Here is a 26,055-nt window from a genome sequence, read left to right as displayed (position 1 = left end):
TCGTTCCAATCGTAGCGTCAAGTCGTGAACAACGCGTTCGGAACACAGATTCACGTGATCAATTATACGCGCGTGCACAGGCCACGAGGAGAGGGGATGGTTTTGGCCATGAACCCCTCTCCTGTTCAATTTCACATGCAATAAGCTCCAAAAATGCTCGTCATAGGGTTATTGATAGGTAATGGATCATAAAGTCATATTTATGGGCATAGTTGCTATGAAGGCTTGCAAAATAGTCAGTCACAAGTACACTCCAAGTACAAACTATTGTCGAAACCAAACGTAGCATGCGTGTGTTACATACTTTCGGTATGTATCTCCCGAGTATCCATCACCTTGGTGAACATTGTCCAGTATATACGAAAGGTCTCCACCATGTTGGAGCTTTGAGGGCTCTAAACTGTTGAAGCCGCAGGCATGCGCAGTTCATATAACGGAGCAAGTTGGTATGGGCGGCAGGATGGTGATAATCCATAGACGGTGAGATAAAAGCCGCAAAGTGGCTTTTGTGTTAAGATAGTCGTCGAATACACAACCACATAACCTGTTGTATAGGGGAGGTAGTTTCTGGGAATGGCCGTGAGCGAACGTCACCGTTGACCAAAGGCTTTGGCGCTTTGGTAGCATGCCGTACATGCGTGCGTCCGATTATGTGAGGGCTGGTCGTCTCTTCGCGATGCTCAGGTATGAGACTATTCCCGTGGGTAGTCGCAGAAATGAAGCTGCAATATTGTGATAGCCCAGAACTGTCAAGCAGACTGGAGGAGTAATAATACTCAAAACCCCATCACTTCACTTCTTCCCCTTGTTTTTCTTCCCCGATTTTGCCCCGCTCCCCTCAACCCTCACCCGTTGTGGAAATCGCTTTGCGTGCTCAAGGTCGAATTGCTGTTTGAACCTTCGGAATAAGAGCATGGTTGCGCGGGCATCCTCAACACTGGAATGCGCTCCACTCTGTATCTGAACGCCTAGGACTTCGCTGGCCAGTTTTTTCAAACTCGGCGTCCTTCCGGAGGCATATTTTCTGAAGCCGATGAACCTCGACGTATCCCGGATATCTTTTTTGGGGTGGCCAATCATCAGAACATCCAAGTCATTCTTGATGGCATGTCCTACGAGGACACTATCTTTGAGAATCTCGGCGACGCTTGCCTGGACATCTTCAAACGATCTCGCCGTCGGCATGTTCTTTGGGCTGACCCCACTCACTTTCGTCCTCCAGTCTGTAACAAACTCCTTTGGACGCACAAAAGAATCGTAGACTTGTGCACCATTGTAGTTGACAATACTGACTCTGGCGAGAACTGATCGATCTTCTTCCCCTCCTACACCGACCATTTCGCAGTCCATGGCCACATACTGTCCAATTTCCACATCTTCTGCCAGGCCCTCGTTAACCTTGTCTTCTTCCGCGCCATACATAATGCCATTCTTCACACCATCTCCATAAGCCGCTGCAAGATCTTTTGCCGAAATTTCATTATCTTCTGCCCATAGCGCAAGCGATGCCGTAGGAGGCTGGCCATTAATGCTCATCTTGTTCCGCTTCGTAGCTGGCCTGGGTAAACTCGGCGCACCACCAAGTAATTGCTTTGCTTCCTGTCGCCGGCGCTTCGCAGTGGTGTTTAGTTGCCTTTGCGTTGGCGGTGCCTTTAACTTTTTGTCATTCGCCGGATCCTGTTTCAACTTTGCTTGAAGAAATTTCCAATTCGAAGACAATTCAGGTGCCATTCTCGTAACCTCGTTTCTTTCGCAAACCTGGTTTGGGTAATTAATAGGTTGTAGAATAAGTATCCCAGTCGGCGGCGGCGCAAATGTATTTTGAACTGCGGCGAGGTTGCTCTGAAAACATATCGCTTACTAATAACGAGGCTACGTATACTAAGGTTTTATTTTGGTCGCGCCACAGCCTTGCCCATTTCAACCATTTCATCCCACTTCACTCATCTCATCAGTAACACCCCGCGTTTTCTCACTATCCATCAATATTCAAGCTGATCCCATCTGATATTGATGTGAAGTCACCATGACAGCGAGCTCAAAAGCACAGGATTCGGCGGTTGGGTCACCAGCCCCCAAGCAGAAGAGCAAAGCGACAGTAGATACTCTTAGGTACGTCACATGATGCTTTTCGAAATTGTATACTAATTAAATCTATAGAGCAGGATGTATTGCTATGGTAGAGAAGGATGGGCAGGCGCGTAGGGCCGAAATTCTTAGTATTAAAGAAACAAAGAGTGGTCGACACTTCTACTGCAACTTCGACAACTTCAACAAGCGCCTTGACGAGTGGGTGCCAACTTCACGAATAGATTTCGATCAGGACGTGGAGTGGCCGAGCCCAGAGAAGACTAAAGAGGGCAAGAAAGCAGTAGCAGCATCGAAATCACAGCCATCCAAGGCAACCAAAGCCCCCCCAAAGAAGGGGCAAAAGCGTACAGCAGCCACTAGGGAGGCGTCCGAAGCCGTATCGGAAGGTGGTTCTCAAAAATGGGTGGAATTTGCAGAAGGACGCAAAGATGGGAAGGGTACTCCGGATGCTTTTGGCGACGAAAAAATGGTCATGGCTCTAGATCTCGATCAGACAGCCGATTCGGAAGCAGACGAAATGGATGTCGATGAGCTCCAACACGACACAGCTGTAGCAAAGACAGAGGGCAGGGAAGACTTTAGCCGAGAAGAAGAACTGTCTAGGCTACGCACCGGTGGTTCAATGACGCAAAACCAGGCTGAAATTTCTCGAATTCGAAACATCTCAAAAGTTCAATTCGGCAAATTCGACCTCCATCCGTGGTATTTCTCTCCGTACCCAGAGGACTTCGCTCACGAGGACTTGATGTATATTTGCGAATTCTGTCTGGGCTATTTCGGAGATATAAAATCATTCTCCCGGCATAGGTCCAAGTGTACACTACTACATCCTCCTGGGAACGAAATCTACCGCGACGACTACATCTCGTTCTTTGAAATCGACGGTAAACGGCAGCGAACATGGTGCCGAAATCTCTGTCTTCTGTCGAAGATGTTTCTCGATCATAAAACGTTGTATTACGACGTGGACCCTTTTCTTTTCTATGTTATGACTACACGTGATGAGAAGGGTTGTCATCTTGTTGGCTACTTCTCGAAAGAGAAAGAGAGTGCGGACGGCTACAACGTAGCTTGTATCCTTACTCTTCCCCAGTACCAGCGCAAGGGGTACGGAAGAGTTCTTATTCAGTTCTCATACGAACTCTCGAAGATTGAAGGAAAGCTTGGCTCCCCCGAGAAGCCACTTTCCGACTTGGGACTTCTCAGTTACCGACAATACTGGACGGAAAATATCATGGAAATATTGGTGGAGAGCAACGAAAGAGACGACAAATGCAGCATAGAGTCTGTGGCAGCACAGCTGGCAATGACTCTGGGCGACGTTGAATCGATGCTACGGGCGTTGGAGATCTTAGCATACCACAAAGGGGAGCACAAATTGATTGTACCATCGGGACTGATCGAACGATATAGGGCAGCGAAAGAGAAAGAGAAATCCAAGCCGAAGAGGATAATTGATCCAGCTCGGATACAGTGGAAACCTCCGGTCTTTAGTGCAGCTTCCAGGACTTGGGGATGGTGAGACGAATGGGTAATTGGCTCTGGTTTGGTTCTCTGGGGGGTAAATATTCTTGTTTCGGAAAGGGTGGTGTTTGGGAGGTGAATTAAGGAGCATAGTGGCGTATAGAAATACCCTATTTGAAATAAGCATTAAGATCGGTACAAACAGTAAATTATTATATTACCACCGATTTTGTTACAGCTTTATGTGCTATATAAACCTTTAATAAACCTATCCCAGACATTCCCGTGTTGGTTGTATAACGTCAGCCACAATGTGGCGCTAGCCGCCACAATCCCGATGGCGGAGGAGAGAGACAACAAGGCTCCAAAATAGCTGGTCAATTGTTCAACCTCATGCCACTGACGGTGGTCCCTGTCTTTCCGCCGTGGGCTTTCATATAGTGTTCATACTTCATTTCGCATGTAATCACGCTCTTACAGTATACCTCGTGCGAGGTTTTAACTGAAAGCAATAATGCAACTATTCGCCCTTCCAGCGGCCATCCTTTGGGCGATCCTTTCCGAACCTTCTACCGCGACACATTTCGATACATTTTCTCAAAAAACATCCGCGACAACATCATCCGTAGCCGATGATTATAAGGAAGCATGTCCGGATTACGTGAAATATTCTACATATCCCCAGTCAGTATATTTGCAGCGATTATGGATGTGCAGCGGAACTAATTGACGACAGCCGCCCGCTCAGCGAAGGTGTTATGCAGCTTCCGTTTCAACGGCCTTCTACACAATGTCGGACATTTACATCGCCACACGTCGAAAAGATAATTGGTGATATCACTTCTAAAATGGTTGATAAGGACCTTGCCAGGCTCTTTGAGAATGCCTTTCCCAACACGCTAGATACAACTGTTAGGTGGCATGTTGATGGGATCGACAAGCTCAAACACAATGAGTTCAAAGCCTGGCATAAGACGAAAGGCGATGGAGCTTGGGAAGGCGCTCAAAGCTTCATTGTGACGGGGGATATCAATGCTGAATGGCTGCGAGATTCCACCAATCAATTACTCCAATACCAACCTTTGGCCCTCAAAGACCGAAAGATATTCAATTTGATACTTGGGGCTATCAACACGCAAGCAGAATATGTTATTCAGTCGCCTTATTGTAATGCATTTCAGCCACCACCACCGAGCAAGTTGGCGGCAACCCAGAATGGCCAAGATGATGCTGTCCACCCCGCTTTTGAACCTGGGGTTGTTTTCGAGTGCAAGTATGAGCTAGATTCCCTGGCACATTTCTTAGCGCTATCAAACACATTTCACAAGTTTACTCGGTCGACGGACTTCTTAACTCCTCGATGGTATGAGGCTTTAGATGCGCTCATGGGAGTCATCGAGGAGCAGTCTCAATCCACCTTCAATCCGACCTCGGGTCAGTTTGAGCCAAACAAGTATCGATTCTCTCGAAAAACCACCCAAGGAACGGAGACCTTACCGCTGTCTGGCCAAGGAAACCCCCTTAACCATGGCACGGGTCTAGTCCGGTCTGCATTCCGACCCTCTGATGATGCTACGATTCTAGGTTTCTATATTCCGGCGAATGCGATGATGGCTGTTGAGCTGAAACGCACAGCAGCTATTTTACGCAAAGCGGGGAAAGGGCGTCAAGCACAGGTTATTGAAAAGCGCGGACAGGCTATTGCTGATGGGGTTTGGGAACATGGCGTTGTGAAGCATAAAAAGTACGGCGAGGTTTTTGCCTACGAGGTTGACGGATATGGATCCCAGATCATAATGGATGATGCCAATGTGCCGTCTCTTCTCGCACTGCCCATACTAGGCTTTGTAGACGTCACGAATACGGTATATCAAAACACGCGTAAGATGCTGCTCGAGAGGTCCGGAAACCCATACTATCTGGAAGGGAGAGCATTTAACGGCATTGGCGGACCGCATATTGGCTTGGAGAATGCCTGGCCGATGAGTTTGTTGCTGCAAGTAATGACAACGGATAACGATGAGGAGATCAAAGAATCTTTGGCGTTGGTCCTCAAAGCTAGCAGACTTGGTTTAGTTCACGAGAGCATACACGTCAATCGTATACGAGACTACACAAGAAGTTGGTTTGCTTGTAAGTTGAAAACTACCACCCACCCGTAACTGTAACTGACCCGCGACATAGGGGCAAATAGCGTCTTCGCGCAGACAATTATAGATTTAGCGGAGAGGAAACCAGAGCTGATTTTTGGTCCCGGAGCGCAGCCATATACGGTGAGCTAAACCAGGCCCCAAGAGAAGGAGCACGGTGGATAGTGGCATTTGATGTATATATATCCATTGCAGAGAATCCAGGTTCGCTATGGCTTGGTCTTGTGCTATTATAAAGTGTTCGTTGGAAATTATTATTATCACAACGAACCTAAATACCCCTTTCGAGACTACGACCCGCGTCTAGTTTTTAGCCCAAGGAAGAAATCATAGGCTATATCGACTAGGATCGACCGCAAATTCGCCCGCCAATCATGTCTTCTTTGCGAAGAAAGCCATTATATTGCCCTGTCCGGGTTTCCCTGCGGGTTTCTTCCCTTTCGGTCCACTAGATGAGGAAGGAACTGAAGACTTCGCCTTGACAACCGGCTCATCTTCCGAAAACGACTCCCAGCCGGGCTCCTCCTTCGTAACTAGAAGCTTGTTAGCTATGTAATTAAAAGCAAAGGGTTCTTCTACTTACCCAAGTAACCTTCTTCATCTTTAGTCGTTACTTTCTTCACTATTCGTCGTCTGCCTCTCCTCCTACCCCCTGAAACCTCCATATGCTCCTGCTGTTCCTGGCTAGCTGTGGGCAGTACATCAGGAGTCACGCTCTCCACATCTTCCTTCTCAGATGAATCTTGAGGCACAGTAGACAGACTTGGCTCTTCCTCCTCGCCGTCCTCCTCCATCATCTGCAGTAGAGCCGCCTCCCTCGCTTTCCTCGACTCCCGGTTCTCCTCGACATCCTTCTTTGGTTTACTTGGCGGCGGTACATATGTCTCCTCCTCATCATCCGAAGCGTCCTTCATCGGGGAATCCTCAGAGACATCAACGGCTTCCGGTTTGACAGCCGGCTTCTTTGCTTTTGCAAACGATGCAAAGATACCGCCAGAGCCTTCGCGTTTCAGTGAAGCAGTGTTTTTTTGCGTCGGAATGTCTTTGGTCGCTGGAGCGTCTCCTTTAGGGACAGTTTTTCCAAAGAATCCCTTACTGGCTTTGGTGGATGATGTCGATGAGATTGCTGGATCGGGTTTGGGCTCAGAGATACCAGCTTTGGGTTCTGTTTTGGGTTCTGTTTTGGGTTCTGTTTTGAGGGTGCTCGTCGTTGCTTTCAAAGCCGGTGGTGGGCCTACCGCAGCAGATGTGGCGACACGATGACCCGCTCGTCTCCTGACAGTCTTGTTGATCACGGTGCCATATGTTGACGCAGCCTCGAGTGGATCTTGATCTCTGTACTTCTCGACAATTTCTCTATTTGCATCCGATAGAGCCTCGAGGTCTTTCATCAAGCTCGGCCCCAAACAATAGACGTGAATAGAGCTGATAGACTCATAATTCTTCCGTGCTTGTTCGAGGTCTCCTTCTCGAACCAAAGTGACGGAGAGAGTAGGAATATCTCCGTTAGATTCCAGAGCACCATCTTGTGGGGTGCTCCTGAAAGGAGGGCTACTTTGCATATACCCAGCCTCACCGTCGGCACCGTCTACATTAGGTGCCTTCGGCTGGTCAGTTGGAAGCTTTTTACCCGCAATAAGGTATGAGGCATGGACTGTTCCCGGCTTCTTGCGATTTTGTTGCTGGTGAAAGTCGAATAGCATCCTTGAGCATTGAGTTAGAATTTGCAGGTTTACTAGGAGGAAATAGCTCACTCCTTGGCAATATTAACGTGTACCTTCAAGGCGCGGCTCAAAAGCCGATATGTAACCTGGTGTACGTTAGCATACTGGTCTAGAACTGGAACGTTGGGTTGGCATGATGTACTATGCGATCCTCATTGAGAATATTAGCCGCCAAATAGGTTCCGTAGTCCGATGCCATGTTTACGTCCAGTCAGTGTTAAGGCAGATCGGAGTGTCTATGTCTTGCTGTTAATTGGAAAATTCTCAGCCGCCAACTTAGATCGTCGTGTTCATGGAGGACGCGGTGGTAATCAGCGAGTGTCTGGAGATCAGTCGCGTGGTCACGTGATATTGAGAATTGTAACCACGTGATACTGGCGACTGCGGGGAGTTGGGCTCTCATCCAAGTCAAAACGCGTCTAGCGTGTATGCAAGCACTTTGTCGCGTCCCTGAGCCAACCTCCTGACGCGTCGTGCCAAACCATTGATTTCACATTTCGACCTCCTCTCTGTCCAACCCACGAAAACCTTCATTTTCTTTACAGATCGGCCATAAACGACTGGTACTCTCATATTATTCCTGATACTGAGCGCCAACACCGCCGCCTCTATGTCGGATTTTGATCTCAATTCCGGGAGGATTGCCCCTCCAATGTCTGGCTCTATTCGAAGCTCCTCGGTGCGACCACGGGGACCACCGTCTGAAAGCCTTGCACCTCAAAGTGACGATGAAGGGTTTGCAGATGACCAAGTTCCTACGGGAATAGCGAGACCCAGGAACATCCATGATCGCCCAATACCTCGGGTTGAGGACAAAGTCGGTCTATCAGTGCAGAGCAATTTCGAAACATTTCTTGAAAAGTGAGTAGGATATCTAGTACTCGTCACATTACAGTTACTAAGTGCTGCGTAGATTTGAGGAAGAACCGTCACCCTCAGCTGCACCAGTGTCCAGCAATGCGACCGCGGGCAATTACTACTATATCGCTCAGATACACGGCCTGAGGATATACCAACTCTCGACCCTGTACATTGACTATAACCATATGAAGCAGTTTTCTGGAAATCTTGCAGATGCCATAGTCAACGACTACTACAGATTTCTTCCATTCTTAACCAAAGGCTTACACAACTTGATCGCGAAATACGAGTCAAGATATTTTAAGGAGCATCGTCAGCCAACCTCCTCCAGCAACCAGGCTTCTTCCGCAGCGGGCAATGTCGCTTCCGAAAGTCTGTCTGACTTTCAAGGAGACAAAACTAGCAACCAACAGACAGACAAACTCTTTGCAATCGCATTTTACAATCTGAGTCATGTTGACAGGGTTAGAAGTTTACGAACAGCCCATATCGGCCAGCTTCTATCAATATCTGGCACAATTACCAGAACGTCAGAGGTTCGCCCAGAGCTTTCCCTAGCCACGTTCACTTGTGAAGCCTGCCGGATGGTGGTGCCAAATATTGAGCAGACATTCCGGTACACTGAGCCGACACAATGCCCGAATCAAAACTGCGGTAATCGCCAGGGATGGCGCCTAGATATCAGGCAAAGTACATTCGTGGATTGGCAAAAAGTGAGGGTTCAAGAGAATAGCTCGGAAATTCCAACAGGCAGTATGCCCAGGACGTTGGACGTCATCCTCCGTGGAGAAATTGTTGATCGGGCGAAGGCAGGAGAGAAGTGCATCTTTACGGGCGCATTGATAGTTGTTCCTGACGTCAGCCAACTCGGGCTCCCGGGTGTTCGACCAACAGCTGTACGGGACGATAAAAATGCGCCCAGAAGCGGAGATGCTGGAGGCACTGGCGTTACTGGCCTTAAAGCTCTCGGTGTTCGGGATCTGACATACAGGCTAGCTTTTTTGGCTTGTATGGTGACTCCTGATACCTCGACACCTGGCTCAGTTACAAGCCAGCAATTATATGGCCAAGCTAGTAACATTCTGGCGTCACTTAACCAAACGGCACCCATCGATCCAAATGAGTCGGGCGACCTTGCTCAAGAAGCTGTTCTTGCGTCCATGACAGATGCAGAAATTGCCGAACTTCGCGAAATGGTTCACAGTGGCCATATTTATTCGCGTTTGGTGGACTCCATTGCTCCCATGGTTTATGGTCATACCATAGTTAAAAAGGGACTGCTGTTGCAGCTTTTGTCTGGTGTGAGCAAATCCACTCCTGAGGGTATGCAACTCAGAGGCGATATCAATATCTGCATTGTTGGAGATCCTTCGACATCGAAGTCTCAATTCCTCAAGTACATCTGCTCATTTCTCCCGAGAGCTGTCTATACATCAGGCAAGGCCTCGTCGGCTGCAGGTCTTACAGCTGCTGTTGTGAAGGACGAGGAAACTGGAGAATTTACAATTGAAGCAGGAGCTCTTATGCTTGCAGATAATGGTATCTGTGCCATCGATGAGTTTGATAAGATGGACATTAGCGACCAAGTCGCCATCCATGAGGCTATGGAACAGCAAACCATCTCCATTGCCAAGGCAGGTATCCAAGCGACCCTGAACGCGAGAACATCTATTCTTGCCGCTGCCAATCCAGTTGGTGGAAGGTACAATCGGAAGACAACTCTTCGAGCAAATATCAACATGTCCGCACCTATCATGTCTCGTTTCGACCTGTTCTTTGTTATCCTCGACGAATGCAACGAGGCTACTGATCGTCACTTGGCCGAACACATCGTTAAAATCCACCAATTCCGCGATGAGGCTGTAGAGCCGGAATTTACAACGGAACAGCTTCAGCGATACATCCGATTTGCGAGGACGTTCAAGCCCGAGTTCAACGATGAGGCCAGGGAGCTATTGGTTCAAAAATATAAGGAGCTGAGAAGTGATGACGCCCAGGGTGGTATTGGTAGAAACAGTTACAGAATTACAGTCAGGCAGCTGGAGTCATTGATTCGTCTGTCAGAGGCCATCGCTAAGGCGAATTGTGTTGGTGAGGTTACTGCTGCGTTTGTGACGGAAGCTTTCGATCTCCTGAGACAGAGTATCATCAGTGTCGAAAAGGATGACGTGGAGGTCGACGATGAAGAAGAAGATCTAGCAGGAACCTTGGGTGGTCCTACCGATGTCGAAGGCGATGCAGCCATGGAAGACGCCGATGGGCGGGAGGCAGGAACAGACGGACAGCGCCCAAAAACCAAGATTACGCACGATAAGTACTTGAAGATTCTGAAGATGATTGCTCGGCGTATCGAAGAGGAGGAGTTGGCCACCGGAAATGGTGTTGAAGGCGAAGTCCTTATTAGGTGGTATCTCGACGAGATTGAGGACGAGATGGACAATGAGGAAGACTTTCATTATGAGATGAATATTGCGAGGAAGGTTCTCAAGAAACTGATCAGGGTATGATTTATTACCATTCATAATCGACGGAAATTTGCTAACTTCATTCTCCAGGAAAATACTCTCATGGCTGTCCGTGGGGACGGCCTTCTTCCTGAGGATGGAGAGGACGACTCAGCACCTGCTGACCAGGTTGCTTACGTTATGCATCCAAACTATGCATCTGATGAAATAGAGCTTAAGCAGTCAAAAAGGTAATCCAGTGGCTGTATTTCCGGGGCTAGGCCAACGAATATGATACACGGGATTTGAGTGGGCGTTACGAATAATTCATGGGTGTTTGGATGAATGGGGCGATCTTTCGATTAGTTGTAGAGGGATTTGAAGTTTGTGTGTTTGGTATTAGGGTATTTTTCATTATACTCATGTGTTATGATTCCATTAATAGTTGGGACTATGCTCAGGCTTCAATGATCAAGTTACATTTTACATATTATTTTGCTCTTGTTGAGGAATTTGTGATTTAGTTCTGGTCAAATAATTAGTGACGTGATAGTCTGATTTGGCGAGACTATTAAACTATTTAGTTATTAATTCGCCAGGGGTTTAGCTCCAATTGTTGAGCTCGGAAATACAGCGGAACGTTCAACGTGCATTGGTTGCTTATTCGAATTTATTTATATATTTATTTATATTCATTTGTTTATATTCAAACTCATCCTCATTACCCTATTTTTGGTATGCCTCCTCCAAAAACCCAAATCAACCTCCTCAGAGGATGGCCCTCACCCTCACTCCACCCAACCCCCGCCCTCCTGTCTGCGGCCCAGCACGCCCTTACCCAGCCATCGATCTCGATACCAGCCCTCCAGTATGGGCCCGATGAGGGTTATGAGCCACTTCGGCTTGCCGTTTCTTCTTGGCTCGCGTCTTTCTACTCCGTCCCGGACGACCCCGCACGGATATGCATTTCTGGCGGTGCAAGCCAGAATTTGGCAGCTGCACTGCAAGTCTTCTCTGACCCAAATATTACAAAGAGAGTATGGATGGTAGCACCATGTTATTATCTGGCTTGTAGGATTTTCGAAGACGCAGGGTTCACTGGGAAACTGAGGGCTGTTAGAGAGGATGATGAGGGGATCGATGTGGATGCACTGGAAAGAGAGCTTAAGAGCCTAGAAAACGAAGAGCCCAGAGGCCCTGTAAGTCTTTATATTCTTCAGTAATCGCTGCCACCAGTTGGATTTCTTTCCTTCCAGCCTTCCAGGTCATAACCACGTGACGCACACTGTCATTTTATCTCAACTGCCCTCCATGGCGGATATTTCTCTCCTTGTATCCTTCTTCCTATTAGCCTAGCTGTATCCCTTTGTATCGATATAGTTCGAGCTAATATATCCCAGCCATTGAAACCCTGCCGGCCATGGAACAAAATCTATTCCCACATCATATATTGTGTTCCAACATACTCAAACCCTTCTGGAAAGACAATGTCTCTCCGTCGGCGTAAAGAACTCGTCGATCTAGCTCGGACCTACAATGCTCTTATAATAACCGACGACGTATACGATTTTCTTGGATGGCCAACCAATGACCAGGCACAGCCTACTTTGGAGCTCAAGGCACTCTTGCCACGCCTGTCAGATATCGATCGGGCTTTACCACCTCATACCTCTGACCCAAAACACTTTGGGAACACACTCTCCAATGGCTCGTTTTCTAAGATTGTAGGTCCCGGTGTTCGCACAGGCTGGGCTGATAGCACAGCTGCGCTATCATATGGACTCTCCCAGTGTGGGTCTTCCCGCTCAGGTGGCTGCGGTTCTCAGCTTGTTGCAACCTTCATAACGCAAATATTGGAGAATGGATCGCTGCAGAAGCACATTGCTGAGAAGCTTATTCCCGGATACCAACACAGGTGGACCACGATGATTAATGCCATTGAGCGCGTACTTGTTCCACTTGGTGTGAAGGTAAATAGGTCGAGTTTAGAAGGGAAGGGTGTATTTGGCGGTTACTTTATTTGGCTCCATCTACCGGATGGGGTGACGGCGAAAGCTACAGCCGCTGCATCGAAAGAAGAAGAGAACCTGGTTGTGTCTGAGGGAGAGCTGTTCGAGGTTCATGGAGACGAAAGTGCTGTGAACCTGGGGCAGTGGTTAAGGGTGTGCTTTGCTTGGGAGGAACTGGAGACATTGGAAGAGGGAATTGATAGATTGGGGAGAGTGGTGAAAAAACTTCAGGGTATATAGATATATATGACAGTTGAAAAGGCATTGCGATGAAGTTATGGTTGCGGCATAAATTATTGCCTCCAAAGATACAACACCATTATTTATGTACATGCAAGCTAAGATCATTTTCATGGGAGGTATGACAACGAGAAATCATATACATATGAGCGATAGAATCTGGAGAGGCTCGTTTGCACTATATCTTGTGCTTTTAGTTGCAACAAACGGAAACTAAGGTACAATGAGAATATATTTACGGCCTTGGCCTGGTATGCTAAAAATCCACATATCTACTTCGTTCGAATATGCTTTAGCTTTTTGTCCGTGTACAAAAAGTTGTTGGCATATGCCTTTGGTAACCTCTTCCTCTCCGTTGGCTCCTGGACAAAGTATTCATAGCCCTGCTTCTCCGCAAAAGCGACAGCATCCTCCCTCGTCTTGAAGGTCACATTGGTCCCCTGCATAAAATCGCCAGATGATTGCCATCCCATCAATGGGTTCTCCCATCTATGGCCCTTTGGCAAGATATCCCAATCCATTCTCCAGTGGTGTTGGTGCCAATCTCCCGACTGTGTAGCTGTCTTGGTTGGGCGATAGATGCTGGTGTAGTGTTAGTAGTATACCCCGCGCATTCAGTAGATATGCCATACCGGACGGTTCTTGCTTGTAGCTCAATTGGCGCACCGCTGAGGACTGCCGCTGGCAAAACCTCGCCTTCTTCACTGCCATCCATAACTCGTTTCGGAACGGGGGAATAAGTCCTATAGCATGTTAGTCCGCCAGCCATGGGCATTGGGGGCAAGCTGCGCGTACGATGTAGCCTGGTCAACCTCCACGTTCCAATCCGGGTTACTGTGCCTTATCTTCGTATCCGTTCTCTGCACAGGCGCATTGCTGGACTGGGTCGGCTTCGATTCGGATTCCGTAATAGGCGTCCCAATTGCAGTCTGGGTGCTATATCTGGCGAACGTGGGGGCAGGTCGGTGGGCAACAGGGCTCGCCGCCTTCAATAACCTCCCAACGATGGAGGGCCGCAGGAGGGACATGGCGAAAGGATTTGATGTGTTTCAATTCGTCTTTGTTGCATCAGACGTGGTGGTGTTGGTAGTGGAAGTCGATTGATTTGAGGCTGATTATGTAATCAACCGAGCTAATAGAAAGATCCAGGTCGACTTCCATGTCGTCCCGAGCCCTTTGCACTGAACACCTCCTGTCTTTATCACCACAGAGACTCAATTGATGTGTGTATTCCGATACAGTGTTGAATCTCTGCATTCAATTGTTTCCCCCGACGAAGTGTTTGACTGACAATCGCTCCCAGCTTCAAAATGAGCTTCGTTACCCGACGCGCGCTTTCCACGCTCATCCCGCCAAAGGTATGCCTCAACAACTCTATTACTGCTCGCTATGGATATGATACGGATGCTAATATATTGAGATAGGTGGCGTCGCCTTCTGTAAGGACACCCCGGCATTGAACGGAATCGATTGCGATACCATTGACCCGACCGAACCCGCAACAACGAAACACAAAAGGCTAACTTGACGCAGGGCCTGGGTGCAGCACAAGACGCTGCCCGCATGCAGAGGGTTGTTAGCTTCTACGAGAAGCTTCCCCGTGGCGCAGCTCCAGAGGTTAAGGCCAAGGGCATTTGGGGACGTTACCAGGCAAAGTACTTTGGAAAGAACCCAAGCGGTGCACGTACGTTACAACAACGCCGACTATGGGAAACAAGCTGACCTGGATGTTATAGCCATCGTCCACGCCATTGTCGCTGTTATGGCCATTGGATATGCGCAGAACTACTACTTCCATCTCCGTGAGTTATAGATGCCGAAACCGCAGTTGGACAACCCACTGACTGACTCCTTACAGGCCACCACAAGAACAACGCCCACTAGATGCATACCGAGCCTACTATATGGTAGAACGCCCTGAGCTATGGGTTTAGGAGTTGTAAATATAAGAGAATCAGTTTTAGCCCGAGAGTGGATCTGTGAACGTCGTTGGTGAATGCTACAAATATAGACTGAAAATGTTCGCGAACCGCCGCTTTCCGCTTGCATTACAGGAGTGATGGGTGATATTGTATAGGCAAGATGATGCTCTATCCTGACAGAACCTATTTTGAAGTGTGTCTTATGTATTTCATCCCCATTAGGCTCTTGATATTGACAATATTGGGGCCATAAGGCTTCCTTCTCGGGATAATGGAACAACCCGGAGTGTCTTTGTATGGGTAAAAAATGCTGCACGTGACATGAACTTGGCGTTTGCAGCTGGTTGTGGGCTTGGAAATGTATGCTACTAACTGTACTAAAGCTCATAATTTGTTTTATTTTTCAAGACCGTCACTCCGGCGCAGTCATAAATTGCTGTTGCTTCTTAAATAATTAAATATAAATATAAATATATATACTCCTGTTGACTCGCAATCCCTTTGTTTTTTTTAAATCTGCCGTATGTGGCAGAGTACAGTAATACCACAGTTTAGTGTTCCAGACAGCCAATTCCCCCCAATTCCCTGGTGGCGGCCGCCCGTCCCCATCAATTACGCGCTAGCCTCTTTCACTCGCTTTCTTGACACCAGATCAAACATTCCAACGTCGACCATTATTATTTGGCACCTCGAATGAGATTCTTAACATCTCCCTGCCATTAAACACGCAAGCTGTTCCTTTTATTCCATACAAAGGGCGCTATCTCGAAGACTGGCGTAGACTCTCTCCCGCTGCGCAATAGTCTACCTCGATCCCGAGTTCCTAAGGCGACACACGTCCTCTCTACCTTACGCCGGCAACGATCACATTCGCCCCATCGCTGCAATCGACTCCTAGAAAGCAGAGAACTTCGCATGCGAAGCTCCGCCACATCTCTCAGACGCCTTGAAGACGTATGATGGCAACAGAAGCCTCACCGAAGAATATCGTGGTTGCTCCTCCCATAGCTGAATCCGAACAAGTATGTCACGCGCCAACTTTACATTGAAGGCTTCACTAACAAGACAAGTCCCAGGAAAGTGCAGCTACCGAAGATGTCTCCGCCAACCCGTTCACAGTAAAGGATGGTATCGAGGTTGAGCGCACTGCAACACCACTCCTCGATGCAGCGGATGTCGCCGTCACGTCAGCAGATGTCAGCGTCAACGGTGGATCGGACAGCGAGGCGGTAAAGTCAAAAGGCACGGTCGAAGGCCATGTACGAACTTCCTCGACTGTCAAGAAGCCGATATCATTCAAAGCCGTATCAGTCAATAAAACTTTTCTGGCGGCGAAGGGTGCTACGGGTCCAGCACCACCGAAGGCCGGAGATAAAGGGACTATCAGCTCCACCACGAGCTCTGCAACCGCATCAGCAACTCTGGTATCGAAACCTCGGCTAGTTGCAAAGTCCGGCAATAACTTGATATCGGCCTCGAGAACAGCCGCAGCAGGCGCGGGCAGCAAATCTGGAGCGGCGCCGGACGCAAGTGCTGTGTGGAATAAGAATAGGCGTACGTGCTTCCTCTTCCCCCCTAATGACTACGAAGCTAACGTGAACAGCTGCACCGATACCAGAACCGAAAAGGGTTACTGATGAAGAGCTGGCTCAGAAATATGGCATCCATCTCGCGACCCGATTGCAATCGGACGATCCTGGAAGGCAAGCAAATTGGGCAGATATTGACGATGATGATGATGACTGGGCACCACAATCAATAGAATGGTCGGACGGGACAAAAATTTCTATGCCGCAGCAGGTAGAAGATCTTGTTCCAGAATTGCCTAAACCAGCAACCCCAATAGCTGTTAATGAGGTCGAAAAGACAGCATCACCTTCCCTACCCGTGGCGTCGACAATGAAACTTGGCTCGATGGCTGGTGGGACTGGAAGAGGCTTGGTTCTTAAGGGAGCATCTGAGAAGCCAACACTTGTCGCGAAACCTCCAGCTCTCCCTGTACCCGCCAAGTCGCCTTGGGCACCTCTACCCCCGATGGATAAAGTTGCGCCGATTGTTACAGATATCCCTTCTCAACCGCAACAAGTCCCGCGGTTCGGTACTAGAGATCCTCATGGGTTCGACGGTATGCCATCGCCGGCAAAAGAAATCGCCGCCGATGACTTCAGCCGATCATGGAGAGATGGCAACGCTGGCGCCAGCAAGGAGTTGTACAACTCACAGTCTGGGAGATACGAGCCCGTCAATGATGGACGTAGAGGAAGCCGAAATGAACCCCACCCACGCCAACTGGCTCTTCTGCAAAGACACCAAGAGACTCAAGGCCCAGCTGAGCCTTCTGCCGCATTTCAAACACACAGAGCAAATCTGCAAGACCCATCGTATGGCCGTCGTAGGGCGTCATCTAATGTTAGTGGTGGAAGTGGAAATTATGCTAGGCGACTTAGTAGGGGCCAGGAAAGCTACCCACCACAGGACACATTTGGGGCGCGCCGTGGTTCATTGGTTGCAGTCAGCGACGAACCCCTACACTCTCCGTCTGGACATCCTAGCCAAAGGGCAAACCAGCAGCAGCAGTGGCAATCACGTGCCTCGCCTGTTGTAAGCCATGCCTCGCCTGCGTCAGCTCTTGCCCAACCCGCAGTATCATCGACTCCAGGAATCCCATTGGAAGACGAAGTGGAACTACAGAAGAAAATTATGCGAGAGAGCCGAGAGCTTGCGAGAAAAAGGAGACTTGATGAAGAAGCTCGCGAAGAGGCTGAGCGAAAAGAGCGAATTCGACTGAAGTTGGAGGCAATGGGCCCGCCACCAGAATCTAAGAAGCCAAAGAAGGATACGCCAAAGGACGAGAAAGCCACTCCTATCCAGATTCAAGCTCGAGAACCCGCCACAAAGTCTACGGTGCCACCAAAATTACCTATTGGCGAATCTACAGGCGAAGTTAAGCAATATGGTATGATGAAAGTACACCCACCAGAGCCGGTCAAAGCGGCCGCCGCACCTATCGTTGAGCCGCTAAGCAAAGAGAAGGCGGGCGATGAAGTCAATATCAACGGCATCATACCAGAGGTCTCATCCCGTGGTAGCCTTGACGCGCAGGTTCCGCCGACCCAACCCCAATCTTGGCATAGTAGTCAGAATGCGGCTCCAGATCGAGGTTTCCCTCCTTGGTCTAACCCAGCGTCACATCCCGCTCAGGGACGAAGCGTCTGGGGACCACCAAGCAATGATCGCACGTTGGGTAACGGTACCTTTAATCCCGAATTATCTGTCCAGTCTTCTCAAATTGCACCAGTTGGCCCAGGGCCGATTGGCCCGCCGACTTCCAGTAGGACAAATGGCCAATTTCAAGGTCGTGGCCGCGATCATTATGCTCAACGACCAGCCCCTATTGCGCCGCCTTCCAGACATCAAGAACATCGACCGGCAATGGCCTCCGGTTGGACCAGTGGCAACATCCAGTCGAGACTTGCGGAGGATGATGCCCGTATTCTTGCAGAACAAGAGATCGCGCAAGCGTCTCGATCTGACGACGTAGTGGCGCCAATTAAAGATACTTGGCGGCAGGTGACGTTATCAAGCGACGGACAACGTCAAGAGGCAAATATCCCTTCACATCCAATCGTCCCTGGTGCTTCGCCCAGCGGCCCACCAACATGGTCGGATTACTCTGTTAGGCCGAGACACGACGAAACATCTCAATACCAACCTATGGAACAGGGGGCTCTCTGGCCTCAAGGTCATGCAAATGAGACACCCTCTACCTCTACCTCTGGTGCCCTCCCGCCTTCTCGTGGCTCGCGATTCTTTCCTCAAGTTCGGGAGTTGCCGAGAGATGCAATGGCTGAAGAGCGACAATATGCGCGCCCAGGTTCTCCATCACCCCCACCCCCAACAATGGCAGGGCATCCGGCATATGATGGAGATGTCGCTCGCCCTCATGTCTCTCTACCACGTCCACCGCCGGTAGTTAAGCTGCCTCCAGCACCCGTCTTAGCACCAATTGCACCCCCGAAGCCAGCATCATTTGCCGCAGCCGCGGCCGCAGCAGGCCCAACTGGACCCATCTCAACCTCACCATTGCTTCCGAGGTCTCAAGCCATAAATACCCAAACAGCGAACCAAAAATCGCAATCTCCTGCCGCTGGAGGTTGGCAAGATAAGATCAATTCGCTTATGGGGCGCCGAACCTCACCTCCTAAATCTCACGCTTTGGCCGTCGATTCTTCGAGTAAACATGCGCTGGACCAATCAATCAGTCAAATTCCTGCTGCTACGGTGTCTCTTCCGGGGATCCCTGCCGCTTTGGACGAATATAATATGTACGAGACTAAGCCAATGGCCGAAGAGTGCTTTGAGGAACAGGAAATGGGTTACGTTCCTACTGTGAAGGTACCCAACAAAGCTCCAGATGCTGCCTTCTTCCTCGCAGCGCCCCAAGTAAAGCCGCTTCCTCGCAAGTTTGTCGTTTCGGACGTCACCAGCGCCAATAGCCTGAACTTTTCGCCTCAACTCAATAATGAGGGCGAAATTGTCTTGATTCTACTGCCTGGAATGGAGGCAAATAAGCGCGTCACTATCGCACATAAATCGGAACCTCGCCAGAAGAGTAATCCAAGACGGTCCGGCCAAGGTCGGGGGAATTCCCAGCGACACGGGCCCTCTCCTCATAACCGTGGCGGAAGGTCGCGCGACACCTCGAGTACCTTCCCAGCAGCTTCTACGGAACAAGGGTCTCCGTCCACAACCCAAGGGACATCAACCCCGAACAGGGGGCGTGGAAGGGGCGGACTCGGAAATAACTGGGCTCATCGCTCTACTACAACACCTCCCAACGCCATCAATGTTTGACTTCAAACGCGCCACTAAACCCAGGCTAAATTTTTCCAGCCAATCGACGCAAACTATATTTTGAGAACTTGTTTCCGTCCTAACCAACCTATAATTTTTTCCAACAAACCCTCCAAACTTGTACTTTACCTCTCTCACTACGACACGGTTTCCCACTACGGATATGCATGTAATTTGGGGGGAGCCGCTATTCTATGCGTGTACATAAGCATTTCATCTCCAGTTCTTATTGCATGCGGTTTTTGCTCCAGGGTCGGAGCTGTGTTTTTTTTCTGGTCTCTTTCGAGAAGGGCGGAAATGGCATGTGTATTCGGATAGGGAGCGAATCTGAAATTCCCGCGACAGCATTGGGGGGGCACTAATGAATGGGCTGGCCTGGTCTATTTTGACAGATGCTGGCTGTCAGGTCATGTCTGCCATCGAGCTGGACGCTGGATGTGGGCGAGATGCAGTAGCTACTTTGATAAGAACTGAGAGATAAATACAGCCTTCAAATTCAGATATCAACTGTGATGTTTTTTTATATTGGTTGGATTATTTGACTACGTTTTGAAATTTGGTCCCACCGTGAAATCGTATGGTTCATGCCATAGGAGAGCCCTTGACTCCTTCCTCAAACGACCAATATAGCATAGTTCACTTGTCTCCCGAAAACCTCGTAGCAAATTTGAGATATTTAAATGCCATTGTCTTATATACAAAATTCCAGATTGGTCCGCATATGGCGGCGCGAGTAAAAAATGCTAATACAACCAACCCTTCCTCCCCCAAACTATGTAATCTGTTCCCCCATCCCTTCGCTCAGTTGAATGACCCCTCCCTTTTCCCTCGCATCAAAATCGTGATTACTCTACTCCTCATCCGACTCCTCTTCCGCGACCTGTAATTATTATATTAGCGACAATTCATCGACAAAGCAGGAACTCAAATCAACTTACATCATCATGGAAAGTCTTTCCCTCCGTCGTCGCCTTAATAACACCAACACGTATGACGAAGTCACCGAACCTCTCGCCCTCCTCTCTCTCCTGCGCGTAACGCTTGATGAGCGGGATCATAATAGCCAAGATCTCATCCTCCTTAATAGAGGAGCGATACAGCTTGTTCAGGCGCTGGCCGTGGTATCCACCACCAAGGTACATGTTGTACGCGCCGTACGCCTTACCGACGAACGCGACCTCAGCCAACCAAGGCCTGGCGCATCCGTTGGGGCAACCAGTCATACGCATGACGATGCTCTCCTGCTTGAGTCCGTTGTCCTCGAGGGTCTGCTCGAGCTTGGAGATGAGGACGGGGAGGTAGCGCTCCGACTCGGCCATGGCGAGGCCACAGGTTGGGAACGCAACACAGGCGGAGGAGGACAGGCGCAGGCCGGAGAACTGGATGTTGTCCAACTTGTACTTAACCATCATCTCGACGATCTTGGGCTTATCCTCGTCCTTGACGTTGGAGATGATCAAGTGCTGGTTACCAGTCAACCTGAACTCGCCCTTGTGCACCTTTGCGATCTCCCTAAGGCCAGTGCGCATGGGGAAGTCGGCGGTGTCTTCGATTCTGCCATTCTCGATGAAGAAGGTGAAGTGGTTGAGTCCGTGCTCGTCCTTGATCCAGCCGTAGGTGTCGACATTGGAGACGAACTTGAAGGGGCGCTGCTCGTCGAACTTCTTGCCCCAGATCTCCTCGACCTTGGAGCGGAAGACATCGACGCCCATGTCGTCAACGGTGTACTTTAGGCGGGCGTGCTTGCGGTTCTTGCGGTCGCCGTTGTCGCGCTGGACGAGCATGACCTTCTCGCAGACAATGTGGACGTCCTCCTTGGAGCAGTATCCCATCATAGAGCCGGTGCGGGGGTAGGTCTTCTTGTTGTTGTGGGTAACACCCATACCACCACCGACAAGCACGTTGAAACCAGCGAGGTGTCCGTCCTCACCCTTGATGGCGATGAGACCGACATCGTGGGCGTACACGTCCGTGTCGTTGTTTGGAGGAGTGGCGATGGTAATCTTGAACTTTCTGGGGAGGTAGGTAGGGCCGTAAAGGGGCTCAAAGTCCTGGACAGCGTTGCCAGCAATTTGAGTCTTGTTGTCATCCTCATCCTTCAACCAGATCTCGTGGTATGCGGTAGTGGATGGCAAAAGGTGGTGATCGATACGGACAGAGCACTCGTGGACCTCCTTGTGGTACTCGGAGTGAGCGGGAGAGCTGCTGCACATAAGGTTACGGTTGATATCACCGCAGGCGGCAATACTGGTCATCAGAGCCTTGTTAATAGCGCGCATGGCACCCTTAAGCTTGCCCTTAACGACACCGTGGAACTGGAAGGTCTGGCGGGTAGTGAGCTTCATCGTCTCGTTTCCGAAATCGGAACTGAGCTGATCCATCTGGACCCATTGGCTTGGGGTAGCAACACCGGATGGGAGTCTGCAGCGGATCATGAAAGAGTAGGCTGGCTCAAGACCGGCAGCCTTGCGCTCGTCACGAAGATCACGGTCGTCTTGCATGTAAGTTCCGTGGAACTTGGTCAACTGAGAGTCGGATGCAGAGATAGCGCCGGTGGTGGTATCTTTCAGTCCCTCGGCAATGGTACCACGAAGGAAGTTTGACTCGATCTTGATATCTTCATTGGTGATTGGCGGCGGCTCATCAGCAAGTCCCTCGACCTTATCAACGCCGAGAGTTTGCCAGAGTTGCGCCTCCCAAGGAGCATATCCAGTCTGGAATCCATCGGGATCTTGGTCATCTCCAAGGCCGATATCCGCGAGAGGCTTGGCGCCGAGGTCTCCCATAACTCTGAACAGGTCCTTTCCTGGCTTGTTGTAGTAAACCTTGTCCTCTTTTCTTGGCCAGTAGTGGCTGTCACCAAGAGCAAAGACGGAGAAGTTAACAGATGCGAGATCCAGCTCCGTGTTGTCCTTGATAGCGCCCCAGAATGCATGACCATCCTGTGGGAACTCTCCCTGTCCGGCAGTGGAAGTAAGGAAGACAATGTTCTCCTCTGCAGAGAGGTCCTCAATTGGGTAGTCGCCCATGCTCATAACCATGGTCTTCAATCCACGAGCCTTTCCGCGGTTGCCCAACCTCTTAGCAAGGGTAGTGGCATTGCCGTTGTCGGAAGCGTAAAGGATCGTCAGAGGAGCACCGAACAGGCCCTCCAGGAGAGCGTTGTATGCATCCTTTGCCTTCCTCTTCTGGGCCTCACGAACTTCAGAGCCGTAATCCTCAGAGATGTTGGCGGCAAACTCAGGGCGCCTCTTCATGAGCTGAGTAAGGTGGTTATCGCGTGCAAGGAAATCCTTGAGCTCATTCTTGATTCTCTCGGAATCCAAAGAGAAGTTTGGCTCGTTGCGATCCTCAGCCGTCGGGTCCCACCTGTAGAGTGGCCAGTAGCCGAGATCGACAGCCTTCTTGGTCTCTTGGAGAACGGTCAACGGAGAATCACTCTCCTTGTGGTATGGCAGGTAAGCCATGACAACGGATGGGCCATCGAACTTGTCTGCTTCAATCATGGCCTGCAAGACCTGGGTGTACGAGCTGTAAACCGCAACAGAGGCAACGTAAGCATTGCCGAAGTTCATGGCGTAAAGCCCAATGTCCTTCTTGCGGCGCGTGGCATCTGCCGCTGCGCGCTCGGAGTATGGGGTGGAGTCAATGATGAGCATGTTCACATTCTTGCCAGAGGCAATGACGTGGTGGACACCAGAGTTACCCAAATCATAAGCCCATGCATCGGATCCAACCAACCAAGAGGACTCCTTGCGGAACAGAGACTTGTTGGAAAGGAGTTTGGTCGCTAATGGGGATCCATCAGTCTCCAAACGAGAAATGATTTCTGGCGTGATCTCAGTGGTCAACTTCTCATCATCAGCGCCCAGAGCCCACTTGGATAGGAACTTCTTAGGGGCTTCAGTGATGAACTCCTTGGAGACTGCAGCGTCGGAAACCTCAGTTATGAAGCGTTGGCGGTGCTCATGGCGGGCGAGGAGAGATCCGAACCCGAACTCTGGGTTTGCGGCAATGGTCTCAGAAACACCAGCGTTGTTCGATCCCAAAGCATTGGCGACATGGAGTTTCTGGCCGAAAACCTGGTTCAAGATTTTCATATAGGCAGTCTCAACTGCTGGTTGCTCGAGCTCTTGCTCCTCCGCGAAGTCAGCTTGCTCCTCGGTGGTGCCAACCTCGAGGTTTTGGATTGGGGCCTCGGAGGTAAGGTTCTGGAAGATGCCGCGGAGTGCCTGGGAAACGGTATCCGGGGTGATGTGTCCCAGTTGATGGCCAACAATGGTCTTGGCGCCTTCACCTGGTCCGCTCTTCAGGGTGGTGAGAATATCAAGGAAGATAGGACCCCACTTTGTAGTCTTCTTGCGGATTTGCTCAAGGACTGCAAGACGCTTGACGCTCTTGGGGACAACCTCCACCAACTTCGCGCCAAGCCACGGCCTGTAGAGGCGCGCGGTAACAATTCCTGCCTTTGCGTAAATCTCGTCGGACTTAGCCGAATCGATGGACTCGGCGAAAATGCCTGCATCCGATCCGAAGATGAAGATTGCGGTCTCGGCATTTGCTGGGCCAGTGTATTGGAAAGGGGTGTACTCGCGGCCAGTGGCGTCCTTGATTTGCGACCAGATGGCGGTGACGATGTCGTAGATGTCTTGCGACGAGGTGCGCTTGACAGATGCATCAACTGTTGTTGCCGACGAAACACTTGGTCGGCTGTCCACGCTGCTCTGCCTCGACTTGGTTGATCCAACGGAAGATGCCTTCGAGGGAGTTGCTGCTGCCTCGGCAGGAGGTGCCAGCTGTTTCTGGACAGGAGCTCCAGCGGTATCTAATGGCTCAACTGGAGCCTCGCTAACTCTGGCGATCTTGCCATCGTCGGCATATACTGAGGTTCCACCAACGTTGCTTCCTTGGAAGGCACGGACGGCGGCCAAGTCCAAGACTTGCTCCACAACAGATGCATCCTCGGCAGTGACAGCATCATCATTCTCTGATGCGAGAGCATCAAAGAAATGGATGACACCCTTGCCAGACTTGATAGCAAGAGCGTGGGCAGTCAATGCAATATCTTGCGCCTCCTGGAGCGATGCGGATTGGAGGAATGTGAAGCCCGAGTTTCTGATGGAGGTGATGGAGGAGTAATCGGGGTGGGAAGCGGGCTGTAGGGCAACATGGATGACAACTGGGTAGTTGGCAAGCTTGTAGAGGTATGGTACAGAGGAGACGAGTATGGAGGAGGTGGTTGTGACGGAGGTGAGTTTTCCGGAGCGGATTGGGGCGAAAACAGAGAGCAGAGGGTCGGCATTCTGTCTCACGGTTTGAATCTGTATGCACGTCAGGACTAGGCTCATCTCATGCAAGGGATATGCTTTCAGGGCTATCTCACTTCTGGGATGCGGCTCTCGGATGCCGCGACAACACCTTGGTCCTTGTTGTCGGCATAAGTTTGTAGGTGTGTCGAGAAGCCCGACTGGACGCCCTGTGCTGGCTGGACGGAGACAATAACGTCACTGGAGAGGTATGCAATGCGCGCAACTGCCCAAAAATGTCAGCCCATACTCATAGCATCCCCTCAATCCCGCAACGGCGCCGCCTCTGCCCCAGGAATGTGGCGGGGCATGGGACAAAGCGGACGTCGTCGTCGGAAGTGAGAAATGACGGAAGCAAACATACCGGCCTCTTCAGGCGTGCGTAATGACAGCGGAGCAGCCATATTGCCTTTGTTATCTGTGGCTTTCCTCCGTTGGGAAAGAGGAGAGGAGGGAGTGGTTTTGAAGAGGAAAGACATTTTTTATTTGGGAGCCGTCCTGGAGTACTCCGACTACAGAGCAGCTAGGAGCAATCAATTCAATTCACTCTTACCTGTCTGGACCTATGGGCGCGATAACCGGAGGGTATTTTGGAGTGTGGGGTGTAAAGGGACTTGTACATCACCGCTAAATTGTATGCGACCCAGAAGTACCACCGGCTTTTGGTGGAATTGGTGGAATAGCTGGGCTGCCAGGGTATTGTGGAGGAATAGGCGAACTGTGATTGGCTGGACGGCAATTTGATCGATTGCGTGCTCGACCATGACTGACAGCATTTTTTCCTTCTTTGAGGTCACGTGCACAGGATGTATGGGCGGGAGCAACGGGGAGCAATCAGGGAAGAGGAATTGCCAATGAGTCTTTGTCATCAGAGGCTGTGATCACGTGCAGATAGTGCCAGTTAGCAGTTACAACACTGTAGCACTATCATCGGAGAACGGAGTAGTGCTCCGAGGATGTACTATATGTGTGTTTGTCGGCGTATGTATG

General features: G+C 50.0%; 10 protein-coding genes across 10 annotated transcripts; 6 read left to right on the top strand and 4 right to left on the bottom strand.

Moving 5' to 3' along the window:
• Window positions 1–792: 792 nt before the first annotated feature.
• On the bottom strand, window positions 793–1,731 carry REX4 (3'-5' exonuclease; the record flags this gene model as incomplete). Its single annotated transcript, XM_018278291.1, has 1 exon — window positions 793–1,731. One exon carries the CDS (start codon window positions 1,729–1,731, stop codon window positions 793–795), a length of 939 nt encoding a protein of 312 aa, XP_018126935.1.
• Window positions 1,732–1,933: 202 nt separating this feature from the next.
• Window positions 1,934–3,758, top strand: ESA1 (Histone acetyltransferase). Its single transcript, XM_018278290.2, has 2 exons — window positions 1,934–2,112; window positions 2,161–3,758. Exons 1-2 carry the CDS (start codon window positions 2,027–2,029, stop codon window positions 3,611–3,613), a joined length of 1,539 nt encoding a protein of 512 aa, XP_018126934.1. The 5' UTR covers window positions 1,934–2,026; the 3' UTR covers window positions 3,614–3,758.
• Window positions 3,759–3,951: 193 nt separating this feature from the next.
• Window positions 3,952–6,273, top strand: VE01_08870 (uncharacterized protein). The gene is made up of 3 exons (XM_018278289.2): window positions 3,952–4,239; window positions 4,292–5,688; window positions 5,740–6,273. Exons 1-3 carry the CDS (start codon window positions 4,070–4,072, stop codon window positions 5,835–5,837), a joined length of 1,665 nt encoding a protein of 554 aa, XP_018126933.1. The 5' UTR covers window positions 3,952–4,069; the 3' UTR covers window positions 5,838–6,273.
• On the bottom strand, window positions 5,891–7,716 carry VE01_08869 (uncharacterized protein). The gene is made up of 4 exons (XM_018278288.2): window positions 7,572–7,716; window positions 7,460–7,515; window positions 6,289–7,409; window positions 5,891–6,238 (listed from the first exon to the last, which is right to left on the bottom strand). The coding sequence occupies exons 1-4, from the start codon at window positions 7,626–7,628 to the stop codon at window positions 6,078–6,080; spliced, it is 1,395 nt and encodes a 464-aa protein (XP_018126973.1). The 5' UTR covers window positions 7,629–7,716; the 3' UTR covers window positions 5,891–6,077.
• Window positions 7,717–7,767: 51 nt separating this feature from the next.
• Window positions 7,768–11,283, top strand: MCM6 (MCM DNA helicase complex subunit mcm6). Its single transcript, XM_018278287.2, has 3 exons — window positions 7,768–8,290; window positions 8,343–10,791; window positions 10,846–11,283. The coding sequence occupies exons 1-3, from the start codon at window positions 8,040–8,042 to the stop codon at window positions 10,987–10,989; spliced, it is 2,844 nt and encodes a 947-aa protein (XP_018126974.1). The 5' UTR covers window positions 7,768–8,039; the 3' UTR covers window positions 10,990–11,283.
• Window positions 11,268–13,148, top strand: VE01_08867 (uncharacterized protein). Its single transcript, XM_018278286.2, has 2 exons — window positions 11,268–11,933; window positions 12,135–13,148. The coding sequence occupies exons 1-2, from the start codon at window positions 11,472–11,474 to the stop codon at window positions 12,981–12,983; spliced, it is 1,311 nt and encodes a 436-aa protein (XP_018126969.1). The 5' UTR covers window positions 11,268–11,471; the 3' UTR covers window positions 12,984–13,148.
• Window positions 13,098–14,057, bottom strand: NUO21 (NADH:ubiquinone oxidoreductase 21kD subunit). The gene is made up of 3 exons (XM_018278285.2): window positions 13,779–14,057; window positions 13,616–13,726; window positions 13,098–13,565 (listed from the first exon to the last, which is right to left on the bottom strand). Exons 1-3 carry the CDS (start codon window positions 14,009–14,011, stop codon window positions 13,256–13,258), a joined length of 654 nt encoding a protein of 217 aa, XP_018126970.1. The 5' UTR covers window positions 14,012–14,057; the 3' UTR covers window positions 13,098–13,255.
• An 80-nt stretch (window positions 14,058–14,137) lies between these two features.
• VE01_08865 (uncharacterized protein) lies at window positions 14,138–15,008 on the top strand. Its single transcript, XM_018278284.2, has 6 exons — window positions 14,138–14,206; window positions 14,287–14,341; window positions 14,408–14,422; window positions 14,517–14,667; window positions 14,720–14,785; window positions 14,842–15,008. Exons 2-6 carry the CDS (start codon window positions 14,294–14,296, stop codon window positions 14,865–14,867), a joined length of 306 nt encoding a protein of 101 aa, XP_018126971.1. The 5' UTR covers window positions 14,138–14,206; window positions 14,287–14,293; the 3' UTR covers window positions 14,868–15,008.
• Window positions 15,009–15,432: 424 nt separating this feature from the next.
• Window positions 15,433–20,379, top strand: VE01_08864 (uncharacterized protein). The gene is made up of 3 exons (XM_018278283.2): window positions 15,433–15,927; window positions 15,976–16,459; window positions 16,509–20,379. Exons 1-3 carry the CDS (start codon window positions 15,862–15,864, stop codon window positions 19,757–19,759), a joined length of 3,801 nt encoding a protein of 1,266 aa, XP_018126972.2. The 5' UTR covers window positions 15,433–15,861; the 3' UTR covers window positions 19,760–20,379.
• Window positions 20,380–20,562: 183 nt separating this feature from the next.
• Window positions 20,563–25,958, bottom strand: VE01_08863 (uncharacterized protein). Its single transcript, XM_018278282.2, has 4 exons — window positions 25,430–25,958; window positions 25,143–25,291; window positions 20,698–25,080; window positions 20,563–20,639 (listed from the first exon to the last, which is right to left on the bottom strand). Exons 1-4 carry the CDS (start codon window positions 25,542–25,544, stop codon window positions 20,610–20,612), a joined length of 4,677 nt encoding a protein of 1,558 aa, XP_018126966.2. The 5' UTR covers window positions 25,545–25,958; the 3' UTR covers window positions 20,563–20,609.
• Between the last annotated feature and the right edge of the window lie 97 nt (window positions 25,959–26,055).

This window comes from Pseudogymnoascus verrucosus, assembly GCF_001662655.1.
Source record: "Pseudogymnoascus verrucosus strain UAMH 10579 unplaced genomic scaffold scaffold_51, whole genome shotgun sequence".
Taxonomy (NCBI): Eukaryota; Fungi; Ascomycota; class Leotiomycetes; order Thelebolales; family Thelebolaceae; genus Pseudogymnoascus; species Pseudogymnoascus verrucosus.
Note: the sequence above shows the minus strand (reverse complement) of the source record. Positions and strands in the feature narration are given on the sequence as shown.